The 20,754-nt window shown below is 40.7% G+C and overlaps 1 protein-coding gene, 1 long non-coding RNA gene and 1 other non-coding gene across 5 annotated transcripts in view; 2 read left to right on the top strand and 1 right to left on the bottom strand.

Moving 5' to 3' along the window:
- The first annotated feature begins 18 nt into the window (after positions 1–18).
- On the top strand, positions 19–5,268 carry LOC138064113 (uncharacterized). Its single transcript, XR_011137357.1, has 5 exons — positions 19–338; positions 785–855; positions 2,376–2,502; positions 3,551–3,708; positions 5,068–5,268. It is a non-coding gene; the product is annotated as an uncharacterized lncRNA (long non-coding RNA).
- LOC138064354 (small nucleolar RNA SNORA13) lies at positions 1,011–1,144 on the top strand. The gene has a single exon (XR_011137600.1). It is a non-coding gene; the product is annotated as a small nucleolar RNA SNORA13 (small nucleolar RNA).
- LOC104150997 (band 4.1-like protein 4A) overlaps positions 3,287–20,754 on the bottom strand; it is a 143,797-nt gene continuing 126,329 nt past the window's right edge. The window contains exons 20-26 of one of the 3 annotated variants that reach the window (XM_068925182.1): positions 16,010–16,057; positions 15,262–15,330; positions 14,275–14,385; positions 13,117–13,198; positions 11,081–11,197; positions 6,634–6,691; positions 3,287–5,141 (exon numbers count right to left, since the gene is read on the bottom strand). In XM_068925182.1, the coding sequence (XP_068781283.1) occupies positions 6,677–6,691; positions 11,081–11,197; positions 13,117–13,198; positions 14,275–14,385; positions 15,262–15,330; positions 16,010–16,057 (442 nt within the window). In that variant the 3' untranslated portion in view covers positions 3,287–5,141; positions 6,634–6,676. Of the gene's footprint in view, positions 5,142–6,526; positions 6,692–11,080; positions 11,198–13,116; positions 13,199–14,274; positions 14,386–15,261; positions 15,331–16,009; positions 16,058–20,754 lie in introns of all 3 variants that reach the window. The other 2 variants (XM_068925183.1, XR_011137356.1) reach the window with 2 other exon arrangements.

Here is a 20,754-nt window from a genome sequence, read left to right as displayed (position 1 = left end):
GGGGGGGTGAGCTGCCCTCGCTGCCTTAACCCTGCCCTCCCCGCGTTCTCCAGCTCGGGCTCCTGCCTGCTGCCGCCTGCCGCTGTGGGGACATGGAGCCCCCCCGGCCCGGCTCTGCTCCCCACGCTGCGGGACGGGTTGGCACACGTCGCACCCCCCCCGCTGCGCGGGGGGTTGGTTTGCCCCGCTCGGGGTACGCTGGGAGGCGGTTGAGCTCTCGCTCGGTCTCGCGGCAGCCGTTTGCTGACCGTTGGGTGCCCGCCCGCCTGGCCTCTGCGGCCCGCGGTGTCCCAACGGCCCCGAGCGTGAGCGGCGGCGGCGGGCTGGGTCCGGCCAGGGTAGGTCGGGCTGGAGCGCGGCCCCGGGGGGCCGAGGGGAGCTGGGCCGCTCGGGGGCGGGCGGCGGCGGGCTCTGAAGCGCCGCGGCCTGCGCGCACGTGGCGTCGCCTCAGCGCAGGCCGCGTGTGGGCCTCCCCGCTGCGGGCACGGGAACGCCAGCGCCGGAAGGGCTCGGCCGGTTGTGAGCTGTCTCCTGCGCCTGATTTTCTCGGATGTTGCTGGATTTCCATACGATTCCTAGTCGCCGTAGTAGGCGCTAGAGTTAGCTGTAACTTGTGCTACGTAGAGTAGCCCGCAGTCTTAAAGTGTGCTGATGATCATGTTTTTCTCTTGTTTTGAGCCTACTGCCTGTTCTTTAAAACTGGGCAATTATTCCGAGTATTGCTTTGTGGATGCCGTATCTCAGTTACTCTTTCAAGTGAGTATTCGCTTCCTTGTTCTTTCAGAAAGCAATGGAAATCAGCTCATGGCCTAAGCAAGCACCAACATGATCAGCACATGATGTCCCAAGAGCATGGTATGATGGGGCTTTTTTGATTAAATGTTTGCCTTATATAAATAATTATTTATGTGTGACTTTGGAATAACTTACCTGTTGAGAAACTGGTTTCTTTCACGTGCTGTTAATCGAATTCTACAGAGAGAAACGATTGGTCTTGATATTTAAATTTTTGCCTTTGTGTTGCCCATTCATTCACTTCCAGAATGAATGTGGTGTCAAAAAAGGCAAACAGGAATTCTTGCTAAAACTGTTTAAGGAGTTGGTTAATGTACCTTTTCTCCTCCCTGGTTTTGCAAGGACAAAAAAACCCATCTCTTAGCGGTTAAATGGATGAGCAGTTACGTATTAGCTTTTATTTTTCGGCCTTTCTAAGTGAGGAATTTGTGGGTCGTTAGAAAAGGAAAAATTAATAGCTTAATGTTCGCTTTTAGTATTACTTAGCTATCCTGACTGTAAGGATAACGTTTTTACAGCTGTACTGCAAGTAATTACTACAGATATCATTTTTTGTTTGTTTCTTCAGCTCCTTTGCAGATCTGTTCAAACAAACTTAACAATTCCTTAGTTAACCTTATGTTGTACCTAAAACTTCCATTGCAGTTCTGAAGGTAGTTTTAGGGTTGCTCTTATAGCCCCAGTTCTTGCCATCTCTTTGTATTGTTTTATGTATTTCTTTGGCTAACATATATCACTTTATCTAATGGAAAAAAGAACGACTAAAAAGCTGCAGTTAACGTACACAGATCATGCTGTAACGTGGTGATAAATTTTTCTTTGTCCATTGGATAAAATGTAGGTTTTCTTGGTTTTTTTTCCTTTTTTCTTCCTAGCAGTAAACATTAGAAACTTTGAGAGACCGTCCTCCAGAAATTTAAATCATCAATGGCTCTTTAATGCACAGGTAGTTTTTATTAAAAAGCTACATGGAACAGTCTAGTATCCAAAAGATTGACTAGCAGGCCTAAACTCTTTCTAATGATAAAGCAACAGAAGTATCAGTGTTGCAAGATACTAAAATGTAAAGCAGTCCTGCATGTTATCCAAAAGATTGTTGTGTGTTTTTTTTTATCGTTGCAGTTTAAGAGCTGCTTCTATCCTTGGTGATGCAAGATTTTATTCCTGTTTAATGTTTACAAGAATGATAGTCTAATTTCGGACTTCTTCAGAGTCCTGTAGTTTTTCACTTACACAAAGATACGTACAACCTATGTACACTCTGCTACAGAAAAGATGAAGATCACAGCTAGCGATGTTCTCAGTGTGTTTTGCTTTTGCATTGTGTCATTTTGTTATTAATGACTGAGAGGTCAGAAAAAGTATAAAGGGAATCCCTGTGTAGCACAGCTTAGTATTGGATGATGTCTTCTGTTCTGCTGCAGTCTTGCTTTGATGCACTTTTGGTGGTGTGAAGTATACTTTAGGGTATCATTGTTAGCAGGGGGCAGCTCTTACCTTGGGGATAGTGGGATCTGTTCCTAGCAGAATGCTAAAATACCTACAGAAACCTCTAACAGAGCTCTGGTGCGTTTGTGCAGTATCCATCAGTGGGGATTTTGCTGGCAGTTCTCGAGCTCATAGAGGCAAGCATGTGGTGAAATCGCCAAAGCAGGATGAAGTTACAAAGTCCTGATACCCCAATTGTCCTGCAATTTTCTCCATAAGGTGAGTGATAAGAATTTATTTTAGAACTGCGTGCTTCTAGCTTCCTTTGTATGATGAACTTGGTTTTGGAACAAAGTACATCATTCAAGTTCAGCAGAATGACTTTTGAGCAGAAATCGCAAGTGAAACACTCTGGGTTCCCTCAGCCTGACAACTTTGTTCTTATCAACAACAAAAGCAAAGTGAGAAATCCTAAGAGCAAGTCAACATTTCACTGTGAGGGGCTTTGTTAAAAATCATGCCTGGCTACCAGTGTGTTCAGGAAGAATCTGTGTGTCTTAGTGTGGTTTTTTTTTTTTTTTTGGGGGGGGGGGCGGTGCTGTGGAGAAATTCAGGGTACAGGGACTTAAAATGTTTGTGTGGAAGACTGGTAAATCATGGAAGCCCAACATTTCATGTGCAAAATGCTATTTCTCTGTAACTTCCTGGAAAAGCCAGCACTGTTTAAAAGCTGGATAGTGCGCTTCACTGTGAAATGTGGTAATACAACCAAGATGATAAGAATGGGATGTATTATCCAAGATTTGTTTCAGTGCCAAAACTGTGGTTTGTGTAACTTAAGTACGTACCCAAGGGCATGATAAGTCATTTGAGCCTTTGAAGCCAGGAGATTTCTGGTCAATGTTTGAAGTGCTGTGTGAAGATAATCCAGTACTGAGAAATCATTATGATAATCTACCGGCATTTCAGGGAACATAATATGCGATGTGCTAGAGAGCAGTGTTCCTACTGAATGCTTTGTGCAGTACTCAGTAGCGAAAGAAAAAATGGATGGAGGTTTGTTGAAACAGCAGTGGACTTTTATGAATGTGAGGTGAACAAACGAATTGCTCAAACATAGGAAAGTACAAGAGTGGTGAAGGGTAGATGGCCTGAAGTAGAAACACTGATAAAAGACAGATTCCTTTTTGCACATTTTGTGCAGTTATGTTTGCCAATTAAACCTGCAGGAACATATTGCAGGACACACGCAGAGCTGAAAGTATTTTTTCTGAACGTTTGTCTGTGTTCCCATTATTCTTTTTGTTTGTTTCACTGATGCATTCAGCTCTCCTTGATGGCACATTGAAGAGGAGGATGCCGAAACCCAGTGCAAAACAGTGGACTTCCCAGGGAAGAACTGTAAATATGGCTTAAGAAAACCCAGAAGAGTTGAGAGTCATGGAGAAGCTTCAGGAAGAATCAGGGTGGCATTTGGTCCCGTTTGTGAGTAGTTTGCACTATTCAGTCTTCCGAATGCTGAATGGCTGTGTTGCTTGCTTTCTTTGTTCTCACTATGCCAGAAATGGATATACTGTACAGACGGCTACAGAATAGAAATACAGACTATGTAATTGTGCAGCACTTGCAATACCAGCTTTCAAAATGCAATTGCAACTCTCTGAGAACAGGCTGATGATTTGGCAGCGCTTTGCAAAGGCAACGTTATAAGCTCTTCAGCCAAGAAAGAAAGGTTATGCAAACGGAGCTGAGTCAAGTTATAAAGGAAGTTTATGATCCAGTAGTTGTCCATACTGAAGATAAATTCAGATGCTGATCTCCTAACTGCTACCAGACTGGGTGATGTTGAGTCATTTAAAGACTGTATGCTATCTTCTGATAAGGAATTAGATAGGGTAGTCAAATATCCTCAGTTTTTAGAAAAAATAAACTGAGGACAGCTTGATATATTCTATGAACATGCTGATGTTCATATGTATGAACTTCAGTGATATAAAGTTCACTATATCGCTGTTCCTTTCCTTTGGTGGAAGGAAGGGAAGAGTATAACAAGTTTTCAATGAAATGAAAAGTTCTTCAAATTATTAGCACATGCATGACAGTATCAGAATTGGAATGTTTCACGCACTGAAACATGTGAAAATCTACTTGAGGAACATGGGAAACACATAATGACTCAATGCTTTACCAGTGCTGTTGATAGAGAATGAACTAGTGAAATGCATACAAGATTCTTAACACCAAAGTCACGGAGCTCTTTGCAAGGCTGAAGAATAGACAGGTGCTTTTTTTAAAAAACAAAAACAAATTCTGTTGGGCACCAGAAAAAAAAAAAAGATTACATTAATGGTAATCCACTATGAGTGGATGTACTTAATTACGTGGCTACTTCTTCTTTTTCAACATAAAACAACCAGAGAGTCTCCTCTTACTGGCTTTACAATGACCTACTGTTCTTGTTTTGTGTAACACCATTCTCTTAAACTAAACCATCATTGCCCAATGCACAAATGTATGTGTGCATGAGTTACAACTACAAAACTGTCTGTTGATCCATTCCAGTACAAAGCATTAGAGCTGCTACTAACTTACTTAGAGTGGATTAGGATCTGAAATTTTGCTTAGTTAGGCAAAGAGCTTCTCTTGCATATAGGCTTTATAAACATTACAGTTGCAGATTTTGGTTTCTGACCGTTTTCCAAAAGGATGAGGGGGAAGCTGGTCCTTGTAACTTTGTACCAGTCTTAAGGATCTAGCAACCTAATGGTTGCTCGGATAGGATATTATTGAAAACAGTCACCAGTTACATGTGTCCAATCTTGCATTGTGTTTACTCTTTTTTAGGAAGAATTGTCGGAACCAGCCTGAGACAAATGGCATTCTGTGTAGAATAAGTCTTCTCCATAAGAAACAGAAACCTATAGAAAAGATGGAATATTAAGCCTGAAAATTCACGTGGTAAAACTCACAAGTTGCTCTTAACTGAATTGGGGCAGTGTCTGGCAATGTCTGTGTAGACAAAAAAAATAAAGATCTTTTTTTTTTAATTCTTGGAACTCTCATCTTTTCCAAGCTATAATAGCAGATGCTTCTGTTCAGCAGTAGGACTTGTATTATATTGCTTTGGCATACCAATTCACCCCTTTGGACTAAATCCCAAGAGCTAATAAATGGATGGGAGTTAATTGCTGAAACCATGGTCTTCTGCAGTGCTCTGAGAGATTGGGTTAGCTGTGACTTGTATTGCAGTGAGGAAAAGCAGAAATTTGAAATTCAGCAAACTTGGATTTAAAAGCTGAGACAGAGGTATTTCTGCAGTATGAAAAACCTGCAAGCTTTCTTTGGACCCTAGACACTCTGCATGTTATGGCACCACGTATGGCCTGTAAACTAAACCTGAAGTAGAATGAAATACACTGCAGGAATAATGATGGGATTGCCTACCCCTTACTGGAAGGTTTGTTCATCATACATGTATTTTATCAGCCACTGTGAATGCTGAAATTCCAAAACTTGCAATGTCAGATTTCTCAGTACTGAATATAGGCAAATTACTAATGCAACTTGTAAGTACAAGCATGAGTTTCTTTCTGCTTTGTCAAGATGGGAGAAAGTTTAGACAAGAATGGTTATCATCTTGTGAATGAAGGTGTAATTATTGGATGCCCTAGAAAGGTTAGCGGTTGCATTTGGGATTATATTCCCTGAAGAGACCATCTGTTCAGGAGTTGCTCCTGGGTCTTTGTTCAGCAGTGCAAGACTAGCAGGAGTAGCTTTTTAAGACTTTCTGTTGTTTTGTTTTTTAAACCCTTGAGAGTACCAGCTAATGCCAAGCTTAAATGATGGTGTCTGAAATGTCAATTCCGTATCAACAGGAAAAACTGGAGAATTTAAACTTTGGTATTTATTGATTCTTTTTTTTTTTTTAATTTGTCCCACCACACTGTGAAACAAAAGTGATGTGGAGGGAGGAATAAATGGGGGAAAAGGGGCACTAATTACTAAAATAGTATTGCTGGTAACTGTATGAATGGTGTTAAGAGGTTAGGACTGCTTTTCCTAGTTTTTATGAGCAGCTAATTGGATTGTACCCTTGCAAAACAAACAAAAAACCCCCTTGTGAAACTCCCTCCCCCCTCCTTTCCTTCCTCTGCTTTACTCTAACACTAACACAGAATCTGGCAGACTTAAGGTTGATAGTATTGAAGTAGAGAGGAGGAAGGGATCCCAAGTGTTCAAGGGAAGCTAGAAAACAGACTTGCACTAGCTTGGTGCTTTACCAACCCTCCTTTCTGTTACTCACCTTTGGTGCTCTATGAAAGAGGGTTAATATTCAAAGCCTGAGAATCATAACTCCTATGGGGTGAGGATAGAAAGGAAACAGCTGGCTTGTTCTCAATTCCCCTTTACCTTTCATCTCACTGCATTGAGACTTATACAATTCAGTCCAACTTCACCGAGGCTTGATCTAATAAATGAAAACAGACAGTTTGCATCAGTGCATGACCAGTAATATTATTGAATGTAAATTATTTATTATTTCTTTTTCCTGGCAAAGGGGCTTGTTTGTAGTAAAATTAGCAGAAGTAGTTTATGAAGAATGTCAAGTACATTCTAATGCCCTTATTGAGGAAATATGTAAGGTCTAATAATTTTCAAGATCTTAATACTATGGCAGGTATATATCATGCAAACTGAGGCCAGCTGTAAGGGCAGCAGTTTTCCTCACTCTTATCAAGGAGACAAATACAGGGAAGAAATTAAAACATGGGCACATGAAGGAGAGAGCACACATCTGCCACACTGGCTCTGTATGTTTGGTTTGACAGCTCATGCAGTCTGATGCTTGTTGGTGGTGATTTTCCTTTTAGATAAGGAAGCTGGGGTATGTATTGGAAGTATACAAAAAACTTGTGACAACTCTCTGCTACCAGCAAAAATACTTAATCTGGAGAAGCTGTATCCTCAAGTGGATTTTAATTGGTACTACACCTGTTTCTACCAGATGGTGCTGTCAAATGAATCTGTGTGTTTCTGAAGTTCTTCTCCTCTGTGTAATGTAAATAAGACACATAGGCAACCATGGAATGCCCTAAAAATTCAAGTTTTACTTGACTTTTAAATAACCTGGACACAAGTTTTGACACAGCCATCTATCAAACTCAATTTTAAACAAAGCACACAGTTGCTTCATGAATATTTAACTTAACATACATAGAGTATACGCATCACATTGATATGTTTATGTAGGTTGTTTTAAAACATCTTTCCAGAGAGCTTTGAATTAAACAGACTTTTCCAAAACAAAATATGCTATCCAGTTCAATATTCAATTGCATGAAGATGATTTGGCAACTTAAATGTTAGTTTTTTGTTTTTGTTTTTTTCTGAACCAACACCTTGCAAGAAAATGAGCTTAACCAGAGTATGAATTGTAGGTCAGCAGTTTTGACAATGCATTGTAGAAAAGGTCAAGGCTAGCTCCTGCCTGATGAAGAAACCAGCTAACGAGCAAGGAGATCAGTCTGGGATATGCGAAAATGCTTTTGTGGTGTGGATAACCAGCCCTCTTTATTGTGTAAAATACTTGTTTTGCTAAGAGGTACATCTGTATAGTTGGATGTTGCCAGCTAATGGGTGAGACAGATCCGTAGCTTATCTATTCATAGCACTTACTTACAGAAATCTCAGGAGAGGTAAACGCTGAGGCACAAAGTTAAAGTCATTCGCCTGAGATTGCTTCAGCAGACCGGAAGCAGAACCAGGAAGAGAACATCTCATTTCAGTCCTTTGCCCATGTAGGACAAGTCTGTGTAAGACCCAGCCCAAGGGAGAACTTTGCCTAACGTGGTTAAGCATTTCCCATCTTGTGCCTGACTCACAAGGAGGCACCGTGAGCGGCGTGCTCGGACTGCGCAACGCAGCGCTGCTGCTGCTGGGCAGCGAGGGGCCCAAGCCCAAGGAAGCGGGGGAGCGTAGTAACTGCAGGAAGGGCTAGGTGCAGCTCCGAGTTGCTAATTGGCCAGCCACTTGTTGATCTTGTACTCCTGTTGTAGGCTTACGGAGTACAGCTGTAGCATGGTAAGTGCTTTTGGTGATTGATTACTTTTAGATCTCATGTACAAAACTGAAGAAATCACAAGAGGTGCCTTTCCTCAAATGACCCGGGAAGACAAGCTCAAAGGGATTGGAGGTGCATATATACAGAATAACTTTCCTTTTCTGTTCTACTAGCTGACAGTGATGTCCTTGTCTGAATTTTGTCTTGTTCTCACACTAACATGCAATACGTGCAGTAAGCTCAGTCTTTCTTGTACTGAGACAAAATTGTATTGATCCAGGCTGATCATTAGGCTTGTTAAAACGTGATTCTTACACAGTCTCATTGGGAGTAACCACTAATTCAAGTGCAGGACTCTTTCTGCAAGTTTCTCTTTTTTAAAAAAAAAACAAGTTAGCTTGACTAGAAAAATGCTGTTTTACTACCAATTTAGAATTGAAAAATATGGATACTAGTCTAGACATAAGCCTATTTTCTGATATAGTGGAATAAGTAAGATATCACACATCTAGCTGATGGTATCCATTGATAATATACAAAAGCCCATAGGCAGGAGACAGCATCCAGGGAAACACCAGGTTGGATGTAAGCCTTGTAAGTAACTTTCTTCCTGATCGATAAGACTTGAAGATTGACAAGATACGGACAGCGTGTACAGATATTCTCAAATCATAAGAATGCAAGTACTCCTAAAGTAATAGAGGTGTTCTACTTGCCTCTACCTCAGTAAGGAGACCAGAAGAGAGGCAGTAATTTAGAAAGCAACAAACTACAAGCAAATGTATAAAGCTCCAAGCTTGGGACAGCTTCTTGAAGAAATAAGGAGCAGCTTTGATTCAGGGTACCTTAACCAGTTCTTGTGTGGTTAGTCATAATTTTAGTATTCTTGGGAGTATTCCAAAGGATTGTGGTGATACAGATTAAGCTATAGGACAATGGGTTGTTGTTTTTGTTTAAAGCAATACGTGTGAGAATACTGCTCCAGGTCATAAACAGATCCTAAAGAATCACTGTAAATGGAAAAATGACAATGAAACCATTCATTTCAAAGTTTGGGATACTTTTTAAAAGACTTTTACAAACAGTTTGAGCAATTACTTTAAGCCAAGCCCAACAGTGTCTTAGGGTGATGTCTGTAGTAAATTCAGAAAATGTTGAAGAACCTCTGTGAAAACTACATTTGCTCCAAGCTCTTCCTTACCTTAGGATTGTTCACTGAGACCAAAGGAGAAGCACTATCTGAGATATTTTTCTTTGGACACTTATCTGTCAGGTGAACCTGCCTTCCCTGGAATGGTGCAGTATCTCTCAACCTGCAGACCAGTCCATATTGTCATAGGAACATACAAACTGTACCATTACTACCCTGCATAATGGCATTCATCTGACCACTTCCGATCATTGCAGAGAATAAAGACTCTAAAGATGAAGGGGGAAATAAAACCCCCTATACCAAGGGCACATGAACTACAACAGCTGTTTCCATTGCTGTTTAAAAAATTCAGTATGTAGTTTGGGGATTACACTTAGCAAAGTTCCCTTCATAACAAAAAGGTTTTGCTAAGCTCCTTAGTAAGCTGGCAAAGCGAGGAGGGTAGGCAGTGTACAGACTGAAGACAAATGGGAGAGACATGAATGACTTCAACTATTCATACAAAGCGATAGGACAGATCTAGGCGTCACATCAGGCACGCGCTGGAAGATAATCTGCTCAATGTGCAGCATCATTAAAACTTACTAGTCCTACCTTGACAATAGAATAAAATATAATTATCACAGCTGGAATACTGCCTTTGTCATTTTATCACAGAAGAAGTGGCTCAGAGAGGAGTAATAGAGGTCATTGACATTATTCCATATGAAAAGAGATTAAGGCAGGCTTTGCTAATCTAGTTTAAAAAAAGGGCTATTTGCCAGCTCTTTAAATCCTACTCTACAAGTTTTGTTTAACTGATATTTAAGTGCTCTGCTAAGCGGTCTTAATACAGTAGGTCACTTAATACAGTAGGTCAGTACATATCCAGATGTTTCCAGTGTGGTTTACCATAAAGATGTTAGATCTATTCTTATAGTAGGCAATGTTCAATTAAATAGTCCCTGTACACAAAAGGGCATTCAAAATTGCAAACACTTGAACTGTTGAGTGAAAGTAAATCTGTATAATCCCTGGAACTCTCTGCCACAGGGAGTTATGCAGTCCATTATTTCTGAGCTAAAAATTGATTGAGTCAACATTTGTATTAACAACACCAGCATCTGTTGTTGTGCTAAGCTAAAACAAACGTTTTAAGAGCTAGCAATCCTTATGTTTCAGGGTGTAAGTTAATCACCAGATGGAATTGTAAAGATGTTTCTTCCCAAGTCATACTGCATTGCACAATTGGCCAAAAAATATGACTATTTTGATTCCCTTAGAGCATCTGGTCCTGATCATGTTAGTTAACAGTCATTTTTGGAAAAAGGCAATTCAGTTACAGAGCAGACCGTAAAGCCTGTTTTGTTGCAGCAATTTTTTTTTTTCTTTTTTGGAAATGTAACTGCTGATTATTCAGTTTTACTAAGACTTTTCTTTTTGGTTGTCTAATCAGGCAGCTTCTCCTCAGTCAGTCACACCACTAGAGCAGCGTAAGCGGTAAATGCATTGCTTGGCCTTCCCAGCAAGCGCTGCGTTTCTGCAAGTTCTGAGGAAATTGCTATCGCTCCAACTTTAGCTTCCTTCCTTGCACAAAAACCCCCTCTCTGTTTCCAAAGAATAAAATCATTCACCATCTTCGGTTACAGCAATCAAGTCTCTACCTTGAGGCGTGACACCTGTACAGTTTTTATTGTTTTAGTGGTGGGTTTTCCATCCAGGTTGTTAGTGGATAGCTGAGATTTTTCTTCTATTAGGCTGTCTTTAGATCCATTTCGTCTCTGAGGAGAACAAATGAAAATATGTTGCTGAAAACGTATAGCAGAATTTGTATCCCATGTTTTGATAACTGCTTCTGCGACAGCCTTAGACTAAGGATAGAACAATTTACTGATACCAGAAATAGCGAAGTCTGTACATTTGATCAAACACAACTTCTTCCCCTCTTGCCTTCTCCCTCCCCTCCCAGCTGCTGCCCCTCTATGCTATTTGGATTCATATTCCCTGTTCAGGAAATACCAGGACTAATTTTTTGGTATTTGGCCAAATACTGCAAACAAGCGTTCATTAGGAATTAACGGCCACTGTTGTGAGGCATTCCGGGGAAAAGGGAAAAGAGAGGTGCTTGTGGACACTGAACACTGTAACATTAATTCCTTCCAGGGCAAGGAATTCAAGCCAAATAGTATTAGACAGTAACGAAAATAAGACTACGTGATGAATTTTGAACAGGACTCAATACTGCAAGTTACCTATTTCTATAAAGCACTTAAATGTGCTTAGTTTTAAGTATACCACCTTCCTGCTCCCTGCTGGAGCAAGTCCTTGCGAAAATATCAAGGATGGCTCATCTTTTTCAGTTTCCATCATACGCAGGAATACAAATATCCTTAGACTTAATTCCTATCTGACAGCACATGTTTGCTGGCCTTAAAATGAAAAAACCCCAAATCTCTTTTTTATGTTAAAGTTGTTCAAACTTCCGTTATTCTAACTGCTTACAGGATAAAACTGGACATGTTTTACAAGGCGCGTTCTTTGGAGTTTCCACACTGCAGTAGCAGCATGCAGTTTCGTACACTCACATGCTAGATTAGCCGACATGATGGGCGAGAAAGAAATGTGTGTATTCTATTTCATATTCTGCTTTTAGATTTGAAACTACAACACAGATTTCTAAATGACAATCTAGTCGTTTTGGTAAAGACTTATTTTTCTCGCTGAAAACCTATATACACTCTCTTAAGAGGACAACTAGGAATCCTATCTGTTTCTACTAAATGTGTTATTACATAGATATGCCCTCCCATTGCCAATAATGATGATAAAAATCAAACTTAAATAAATAAAAAAGGGTCTAGAAAGAAAACACAATTTAGGAGTCTGCCTATATGAGTGTACCCAAATCGCTAATGCATACCAGTAAAGGAACAAAACTTTTCGTAAGTACATGAGAATCCCATAGCATTGTGGGAAAAACCTCCAGGTAAAACAGAAAGCGTTTGTCAGAAGAGAAGCAGCTTGTACCGTTCTAAGGATTTGGAAGCTAGGTAGAAATGTGTCTGGAATTTTCCCTTGTATACATTGGTTTTCCTTTAGTGCACTTGTATAACAGAAGTGCTTGCTTTTTTGATATCATTTCCTTCTCGTGTTTGGAGCTTAATACGACTGACTATCAAAGCTAAGAGATATGTTACCATAATTTATGATAAAAGCCGCTGATGAAGACAAGCTCCGTCCATTTTAAATTTCAATAAGCTGAAAAGAATAACTGTGTTTCAAGCCTGAGCAATCAAGCTCTAAGAACTGGAGGGAAAATGATAATAGACTATCATTACAACTACATCCTAAGCACACGTGCATATTTTCAGTAATTGTGAGAGTTGATTCTCCTCCTGTGGAAACAGGATAGCATGTTAACAAAGCATCAAACTTTAAATAGGAACGTGCCCTCCAGTAGTAGAAGCAGATTTCTGTGGGAGCATACGCTACAGAATTCAGTATATTTGGAAATGTAAACAAAGTAGTCAAACTGCAAAATGTAAAGCTTCCAGTCACATTGGTTAAAAAAAAAAAAAAAACAACAAAAAACCGAGTCAGCTTTCATTTTCACTGAAAGATAAAGATTTAATGTAAATACAGCACTGGACCCCTTCTCCCTCCAAAAAAGGAAAATTTTCACAGATGTGCAATTACTAACCTGTTGAGTCAACTGGATGCTGGGTCCTCTAGCATCTGAGGAACGTGTCACAGGCAGTGGAGGCACCAGATCCGTTTTTGCACTGGAATTATAAAATGATATTACAAAATAGATATCGCTGTGATGAAGTATAGCGCAACAATACACAAGAAGCATATGAACCTGACCCAGCTGGTTACGTAAAGACACATCAAGGAATTACAGATCTCAAAAGCAACTCACTGCCTATCCCCTAACTTGAGATGGCTGAAAGCTATTGTGGCCACTCTCAATATGCAGTGGGGAGAGGCACCTTCAGGGCACGGTTCACCCCTTCTCTTCTTATGAAGCCTCTCTCCTCCTAGACTAAGAGAGAGGGCCCAACTTTATTACTTTATGTGAGATGAGCCTCATCCTAAATCGCAAGTGTGCCCCATCTCCTTCAGGGCATCACCAGCTCGCCTCCTGTGGGCAGCACAGGAACAGAGAGCAGGAGCCGTCCAGCAAGCCCAGGACATCCTTCTCCCAAGGCAGAGCGCCTCCCCTGAAACGCCTCAACCTACTTCTCTGTACTTTGTGCTGGGGCCACAGGGAGTGATGCAGCTATGTATAGGGGGGTGGGGGGGGAGGGGAGGACCTTAGGTGGGCGATATTTTCAGGGAACTGCTTTTGTCATTTCAGGCCTTAATATAACTGAGAATGGGGCTTCTTCTTCTCCATGCACAGCTATTCCCTTTAGAAATTGGTCTTCTAGGAAAGACTGACAAACCCACTGCTGAAGAAGGGTGTATTGGAGTTCCCACGAAACACACTCCTGCAAATGAGCAGCTCCACGCTGTTAAGGATGTAGGTGTTTGGAAAGTGACTCATATGAGCTCTCAGAGGTAGGTCATGAAGTTGCCTAAGGGAGGAGGAGCGGGGCAGGTTTCATTTGGCTTTTTCAGTTTTTCGCCCTCTCTACGGAGCGAGTCAAGCAAGCCTCCATGGCTCAAAATAGACTACAAATGTTTTTGCACTTCGTTGAGTTATTTAGCTCTGAAGACTTACTGCTTACAGGGTTGCCTGAATCCTATGTCAGCAAACAATCACAAACATGCCACTTCTAATCTAAGCATGATCTCTGAAGAACATCTGTGACCCATTTAAAACAATCCATTGCTAATAATCACTTGCACATACTTCACTTCTGACAGAACAGATCTTTCGCCATCAGAGCACTGGGAGCGCCGATACTGCCGGTAGCTTCGAGGGGAATGCGAATGTCTAATGCGAATTGGGTCACCTTGAGTCCTAAGTGAGAAACAGTAGATTAAAAAATCAGAGCTTTGGCACAAAAAAATAAACACAACTTCAGACTGAGACACCCCTCCGTTTCTTATTAAAGTATAACAGATGGCTTCTTGCACTGTCTGCACTTAAAAGGCTGATGCTTTCCTTATGAGTCTGTACTTACAAGTTAATGCTTTAAAAGTGTAAAGGTCACTAAAACGGCCATGTCATTGTGTTTGAGAATGAAACGGTTTAATAAGGGATGTATTAAAATATACAGCGCTAACATCAGCCTTTTTTGTTAGTGGTGTTGTGGAAGAACACTATAATATAAATGGATCCCATTTGTGTCACAGGCAGCTGCTTGCACTAACACATGGCATCCCAAATGGGCAATTACGGGGAAATAGATGTCCGTTCTGAAGGAAATGGCTATGCCCTGGCAGCTGCCCATGATAAGCCAGGGAAAAGGGGTTGAGCAGGTCAAACAGTGCTTTAGATGATCAGAATAAAAAAATTAAAAGGAAGCAGAAGTTTAAGAAAGAAATGGGCTTGCTTGTTTGTATTCAATTCTCCCTGATTGCGTACTACGTATAACATAGAACGGATTGAAGGGTGGCATAGGGAGACACATCGAACGTACATACATACAGCAGGCTGATGAGCGAGTGGCATAGGAAGAGCTGAAGACGATTCTTTTTGTATTTGGGAAAGGGAAAATGTTAGCTTTAAAAATTATTTAGTATCCTCACCCAACCCATCCTGATAAGCGTTTTGAGAGGATAAAAACTTACGGATTATGTGTAGCCCACTCCTACTTCAGTTTGACAGAGTTCACAGTAAAAGAAGAAAAGTGGGCTTTTGTATTTCCAAAGAAAAATGCTGACACAAACTCACTCTACTTTAGTGTATGGGATTTCTTTCAATTGCTCCTCAGACAGGCCAGATGGATCCACAAGTTCCTTCCTAGAAAGAATTAGGCAAAGTTAATAATATTACAGTAGCTAGCAACTACATAACCATTCTTTTTTATTATTATTATTATATTAAGCTGGAAAGATCTACCTAAACAAGCTGTTTTGAGCCCTGAAGCTATATTGACATCAAAATAGGAAACCTATTAAGAACTGTGTCTAACTACCTTGATAGCTTCAACTGCAGGTCGCATCCTCTTTCATCCTCCTCTCACCTCCTCGTAACCTGATCTTGTTGCTTCACGATATACGTGAATATTGTGAATACTGAACATTGAATATCCTTTGGAATAGGTCATTATCTCCCTATTTGGTAATAGTATGTACGAGGATAAGAGGCCTCATCCTAAAAGTGTCAGTATTAAAACCAAGGACATTTTGGAAGCCCCACAAGAATACATCTCTAAAATATCGCATTTTTCTTTAATTCATCTACATATGATGAATACACACTGTATTCAGATCTACATATGATGAATACACACTGTATTCAGTGGTGTGAAGTATCTTCTACGCATAGCCAAGTGAAGTAATTTACACCTGTGTAATTAATGTACTGTGGCACATAACCAAATCAGAACATACTGCTTTATAGCCACAGCGCAAGGAGCGTGAATAACTCTACTGGGGCAATGCAGTGGTCAGTCAGACCCTACGAGGACAGTACTTACTGAATATGTTTCCACAGTTGTTCTTTAGCTTGTACATCTGGGCTTCTCCTACAAAGACCGAGAAAAACAAACAACGCAGAACTGTGAAAACCACCATCTGAGGTATTGCCGCTCAAATAACTTTTAATGGCATACATTAAGCACAGAAATTATGGCAAGCGTAATCCACTAGTGACTTCAATTTTAAAGTTTGTTATCTTGGGAAATATACTAAACTTCATTGCTTTATTGGAACTGAAAAGTCATTTCTTGAACGAGAGGCTCTGAGTAAAATCACCATTTCTGTTCCACTAGCCTTCAGCAAAAGTACGCGCAAAGCATTAATGGCAGAACAGGTTCTCCCTGCAAGCCAAAGCTGTGCCCACCTGCTGCTGCCCCCTTAACCCCCAGCCCAGCTGAGGACAGTGTGTTTTGGAATTACTCCTTTTAAAGGAGTAATTCCTGAGAAACACCGGGGTGGCCCAGTGAGCCCTCTGCGGGCAGGAAGCAGGTCGCATGGGCCAGCCAGGCCAGGCCTGGCCAAGCCGGCAGGAATCCCTGCCCATTCCCAGCGGGCCCCAGGAAAGAGGAGCTCTCGCTCAGCTCTCATCGCAGCCTAGCCTCAGGCTTGCTGGTGCTTTGCAGGTAAGGTTTCTGCTCTGCTCGTTTATACTTTGACTTGGCGACATCTAGGACAAATGCGACAACAGCGATCACACTTACACACAAACACACAAATATTTTAGCAAGTATTTCATTCATGGATATATTGCTTAGCCAAAATTGTAATTTTTCTGTTGCAGATATGGAGATATAGTACAGAATGCCTGAATTACATGTTTCTCATCTTCCAGCTAATTACAGAAAATACTGTCTCCTAACTAGACTGTCCTTTCTTTTTATTTTTCTTATTCTATTTCATTGCAAGTTTAACATGAAACCACCGCTGTTGCTGAAGTTACACCTAGAAACCACCAAAAACCATGCAGCTTAGTGGATTAAATAGACGCTTTACACAGTGGCAGGGACTACAGTGTATGAAGAGATCAGATCGCTCTTTTCATTGCGACTACACAACTTCAGCGTAGACAGCTAGACTGTTCCACGTCCTCCGAGATGCAAGGGAGGCAACTTACAAAAGGATCAGCGTGCCTAAACGCTCCCACAGAAGTCACGGTTTCATCAGATCATATACATTTGTGCTTTTTGCTTTTTTTTTTTTTTCCCCCCTTTAAACAAAAGGGCCCATCATAGTCAAAGATGCTTTTGGAATGATATAATCCACAGACTTAAATGAAGATCAAGGAAGAGAGCAGGATTTTGCCTTTTTGTTAGTTGTAAAGCATCTGTTAAATTGACTCTCCATTGCTCAGTGAGAGAGCCATATCAGAGATTATTCCAAACTGTTCTCTCTCACTAATTGTTTTACTATGTTTTTGTTTCACCATTACATGTTTGGCTTATTTCCAGACTTCAGTCTGGGAATAATGTTCAGAGACATCTGTATTTCAGTAAATGTTTACAGATGGCATAGAAGCAGATTATCTAGAGATGATAATTTTTTTTAGATTTCACAGGTGTAGAAGTCCTGGAAGATCCTAGTTTAATACTGTAAAAATACCACAGAGAGAGAAAGGCAAGAAACAACTTTACATCTGTAATTCCCTAATGGGACTAATATAAGCTAATCCATAACGTTCTCAGGCTTCATGCTAGTGATGGTGTTCAAAGGCAGCATCGCGCAGACCTCCTCGCCCCCTCTGCCCCGGGGATGCGTCCTGTCCTCCTGTCAGACCGCTCTGCTGTCTGCTCCGACAGGCCAGGGCATCTGCATGAGGGCATCTGCAGCCATCAGGTGCAAGAGCTGCAGCCACAAGTAGCTTGCAATCTGATTTCTTTTTTTTTTTTTAACAGCATTAAGAGGTTTTGATGGCTTTGCGCGTTTGTGTTTAGTTTACTGTATTTCATTTTCTCCGATTCTCCCTTCTCCTCTTTCCTTCTCTCTTCTTGCTTTTACTTCTTTTCTCCCCTTTTCTCCTCTTTCTTTTACTCCCCTTCTTCCATCAGTTCACATTATTTTTAACTCCCTGAGGCAGGAGCTTGGTATGCAGCGGTTTCTAACAGCCTTTTTTGCCCCCAACTTTGAATTGATTTCTGCTTCTATGCAACCCCCTACTCACAAAATAGCAGCTGCAAACCCCGCATTCACCCTGGGGCTGGGAAGATAGGCATCCTCTTCTGAGACTGAATAATCAGGCAGTGGGGAATGGGACAGCTCACTGAAAACGGCAGCTCCTCCAGGGAGGCTTTGTAATGCTTACAAGCCCTAGTTTGCCTGAGGAAGGAAAGCCCCAAGGTCACTCCCAAACCCAGGGTTCCCACAAAGCAGGGTATTGTGCACGCCACTAACCCATCTGATTAGCTCATTGCCCGTACTTATTCATGAAAATACACCAGTTCAGGATGCGGTCCTAAGTCTCCCTGTGTCACTGAACATGGCACACGGCCTCACCTGCGGTAAGAAATACTAACTCGTGGAGCAGCGTGGGAAGAGAGCGGTTAAATAAGAAGTTGCCTTCATCTCACCATTTTCTAGGAATTGTGCCTCCTGCTTTCTATGGCCAGCTCTGGGTGCTGAATTCTGTGACCTCTCCCATCCTCTCCCTCCTCCTCTTCCTTCCACCTCTGCAACTACAGTAATAAGGGAACCATTGCCGTAAAACACCAGTAGAGCCAAATATGGCATCTCATGAAAAAAAGCATGAAGGAAAGGCGCTATGCGCAATCATTGCTCAGAGCAAACTGTTTTTAGGAATTCGCATCTTGACGTTATCCATCTTCCAGCAGTTTAAGAAGCCTTTAAGATACTGGGATAACCTCATAGCAGCTATTCAAGTTAACTCCCCACAAAAGAACATCCAGAAACATGATACAGATACTGTATCTTAATACAAGTATTTTTTTCACCAAAGGCCTGATTCTGCTTCCTTGGAAGACAGCAGGAACAGTATCACTCTAAAATGAAGAAAAGCTTATGAAAAGAGAGGCTTTGTTAGGGTGAAATGTAGGCATTGTAAATACTGAATAGGAAACTCATGTTTGTGTAGTTCTCAACAACACATAAGGAGGAGATCCTTCTACTAAAACTTCAATGCCAGATCACAATCCTCCTCTTACACTCTTTTCACTTTTTTTTTATTGTGAATCGTTTTAGCATCCAGACTTTGGACAGATAATATATATTCGGATTGTCCTATTGCAGTATCTGAATCAAATTTTGAACAGATAACAGCTTCTGGACAATTTGTAAGCTAATCGGATTCTCAAATCCGCAAGACACCTAATGGGAATTCACAGTAAGTGGTGAGTCTCCAGGGGTTTTTTTTGTTGTTGTTATTTGGTTTTTACAAGCGCAAACAACCCTAGACGTTAATAAGGTCTACATTATTTTTATGTCTGCATCTGCACCCTTATTAATAATTCAATTTGATTTCGTGATTCACAAATGGTAGATTTAAATAGCCATGGAATTTTAATGACCATTCTTCTTAATTAAAAAAGCCCTTTGGCTATGCAGATGTTTTACTTGAACTCTTGAAAATAAACCCCGTAGAACTAGAACTGGGAGCTTTCTATATTTGCTGTTTCCTTTAGAAGAAAGAAAGGTCAAATTCTTGTCAAATATTTTTATTCCTGAGACCAAGGAGAAACCCCCTGCCACACACACACACACACACACACTCACCAACAATGATTAATATTACTCGTTATCAAACACATGAAATGCAGCGTCGTGCCAGACACGGTAACAAAAATTTCAACCTTCAGGCTTCCAAGATGAACCTCTAGTTAAGCTGACAGCAAAACATAACCTAATGTGAAAGACTTATTTGTACTATTAAAATGAAGGTTTTGTGTCAATTGTTAAATGTGTGAATTGAAGTGACCATGTGTCCAGATTAAAAAATAGAAACGACCATACCCTATACCCTAGGGATTCACTTGTTTCCCTTCTCTCTAACATGCATACAGTCCTGTAAGCAAACAGCTGAGCCAAACTAAACTCAATAAATGCTCTTATAACCTACTGCAGCTAGGGTTTATCCATCTTGTTTGATTTGACTGTTCAAACAGATAAAACCCTTTTACCAGACTTTTTTTTTTTAAAGTACCTTTAAAGGCATTCAAGTTTTCCCTTTTTTAGCTCATACTGACATACATTAAGCGAGGCACACAAAAGTGAGGAGTATATTCATCACTATCACAACAGGAGAGAGAAGAGAAACGAAGAGTTACCTAAAATCTTAAGGGTTTCCTCCTTTCTTTGCTTTCTCTAGGACCTTGCCTTGTTACAATAAAGACATACTACACCTTTATGCTTTTTGCTAATAGTATTTTTAAAAAATATATAATCCAGAATATCACTGCGCTGGCTAGTATTTTCGGGAGGGAAGAAAAAATGCATTTTGTAAGTTGTTAGCCGCAAGAGGGAGCCTGTGCTGTCTAAGCAATAAAACTTACCTGGCACAAGGAAGAAAAAAAAGTTGGCTATAAATTTCATCTAACCATGCTCTCATAAACTGAGTGCATTTCCTAGTTTATAGCACTTTCTGTATATAGTACAAAAATGTAAATCAAACAGTGTTATATTTGCACCTTTAATAGGAGTGAGTTTTAATATTTCTTATTTTTAGTAATATATCGTCCTACAATAATAATATTTGACTTTTGTGCAGTTGAGAGCGAACAGGTCTGTACAAAACCAG

Source organism: Struthio camelus, chromosome W (genome assembly GCF_040807025.1).
Source record: "Struthio camelus isolate bStrCam1 chromosome W, bStrCam1.hap1, whole genome shotgun sequence".
NCBI lineage: Eukaryota > Metazoa > Chordata > Aves > Struthioniformes > Struthionidae > Struthio > Struthio camelus.
This window is presented reverse-complemented; position numbering and strand designations above follow the sequence as displayed.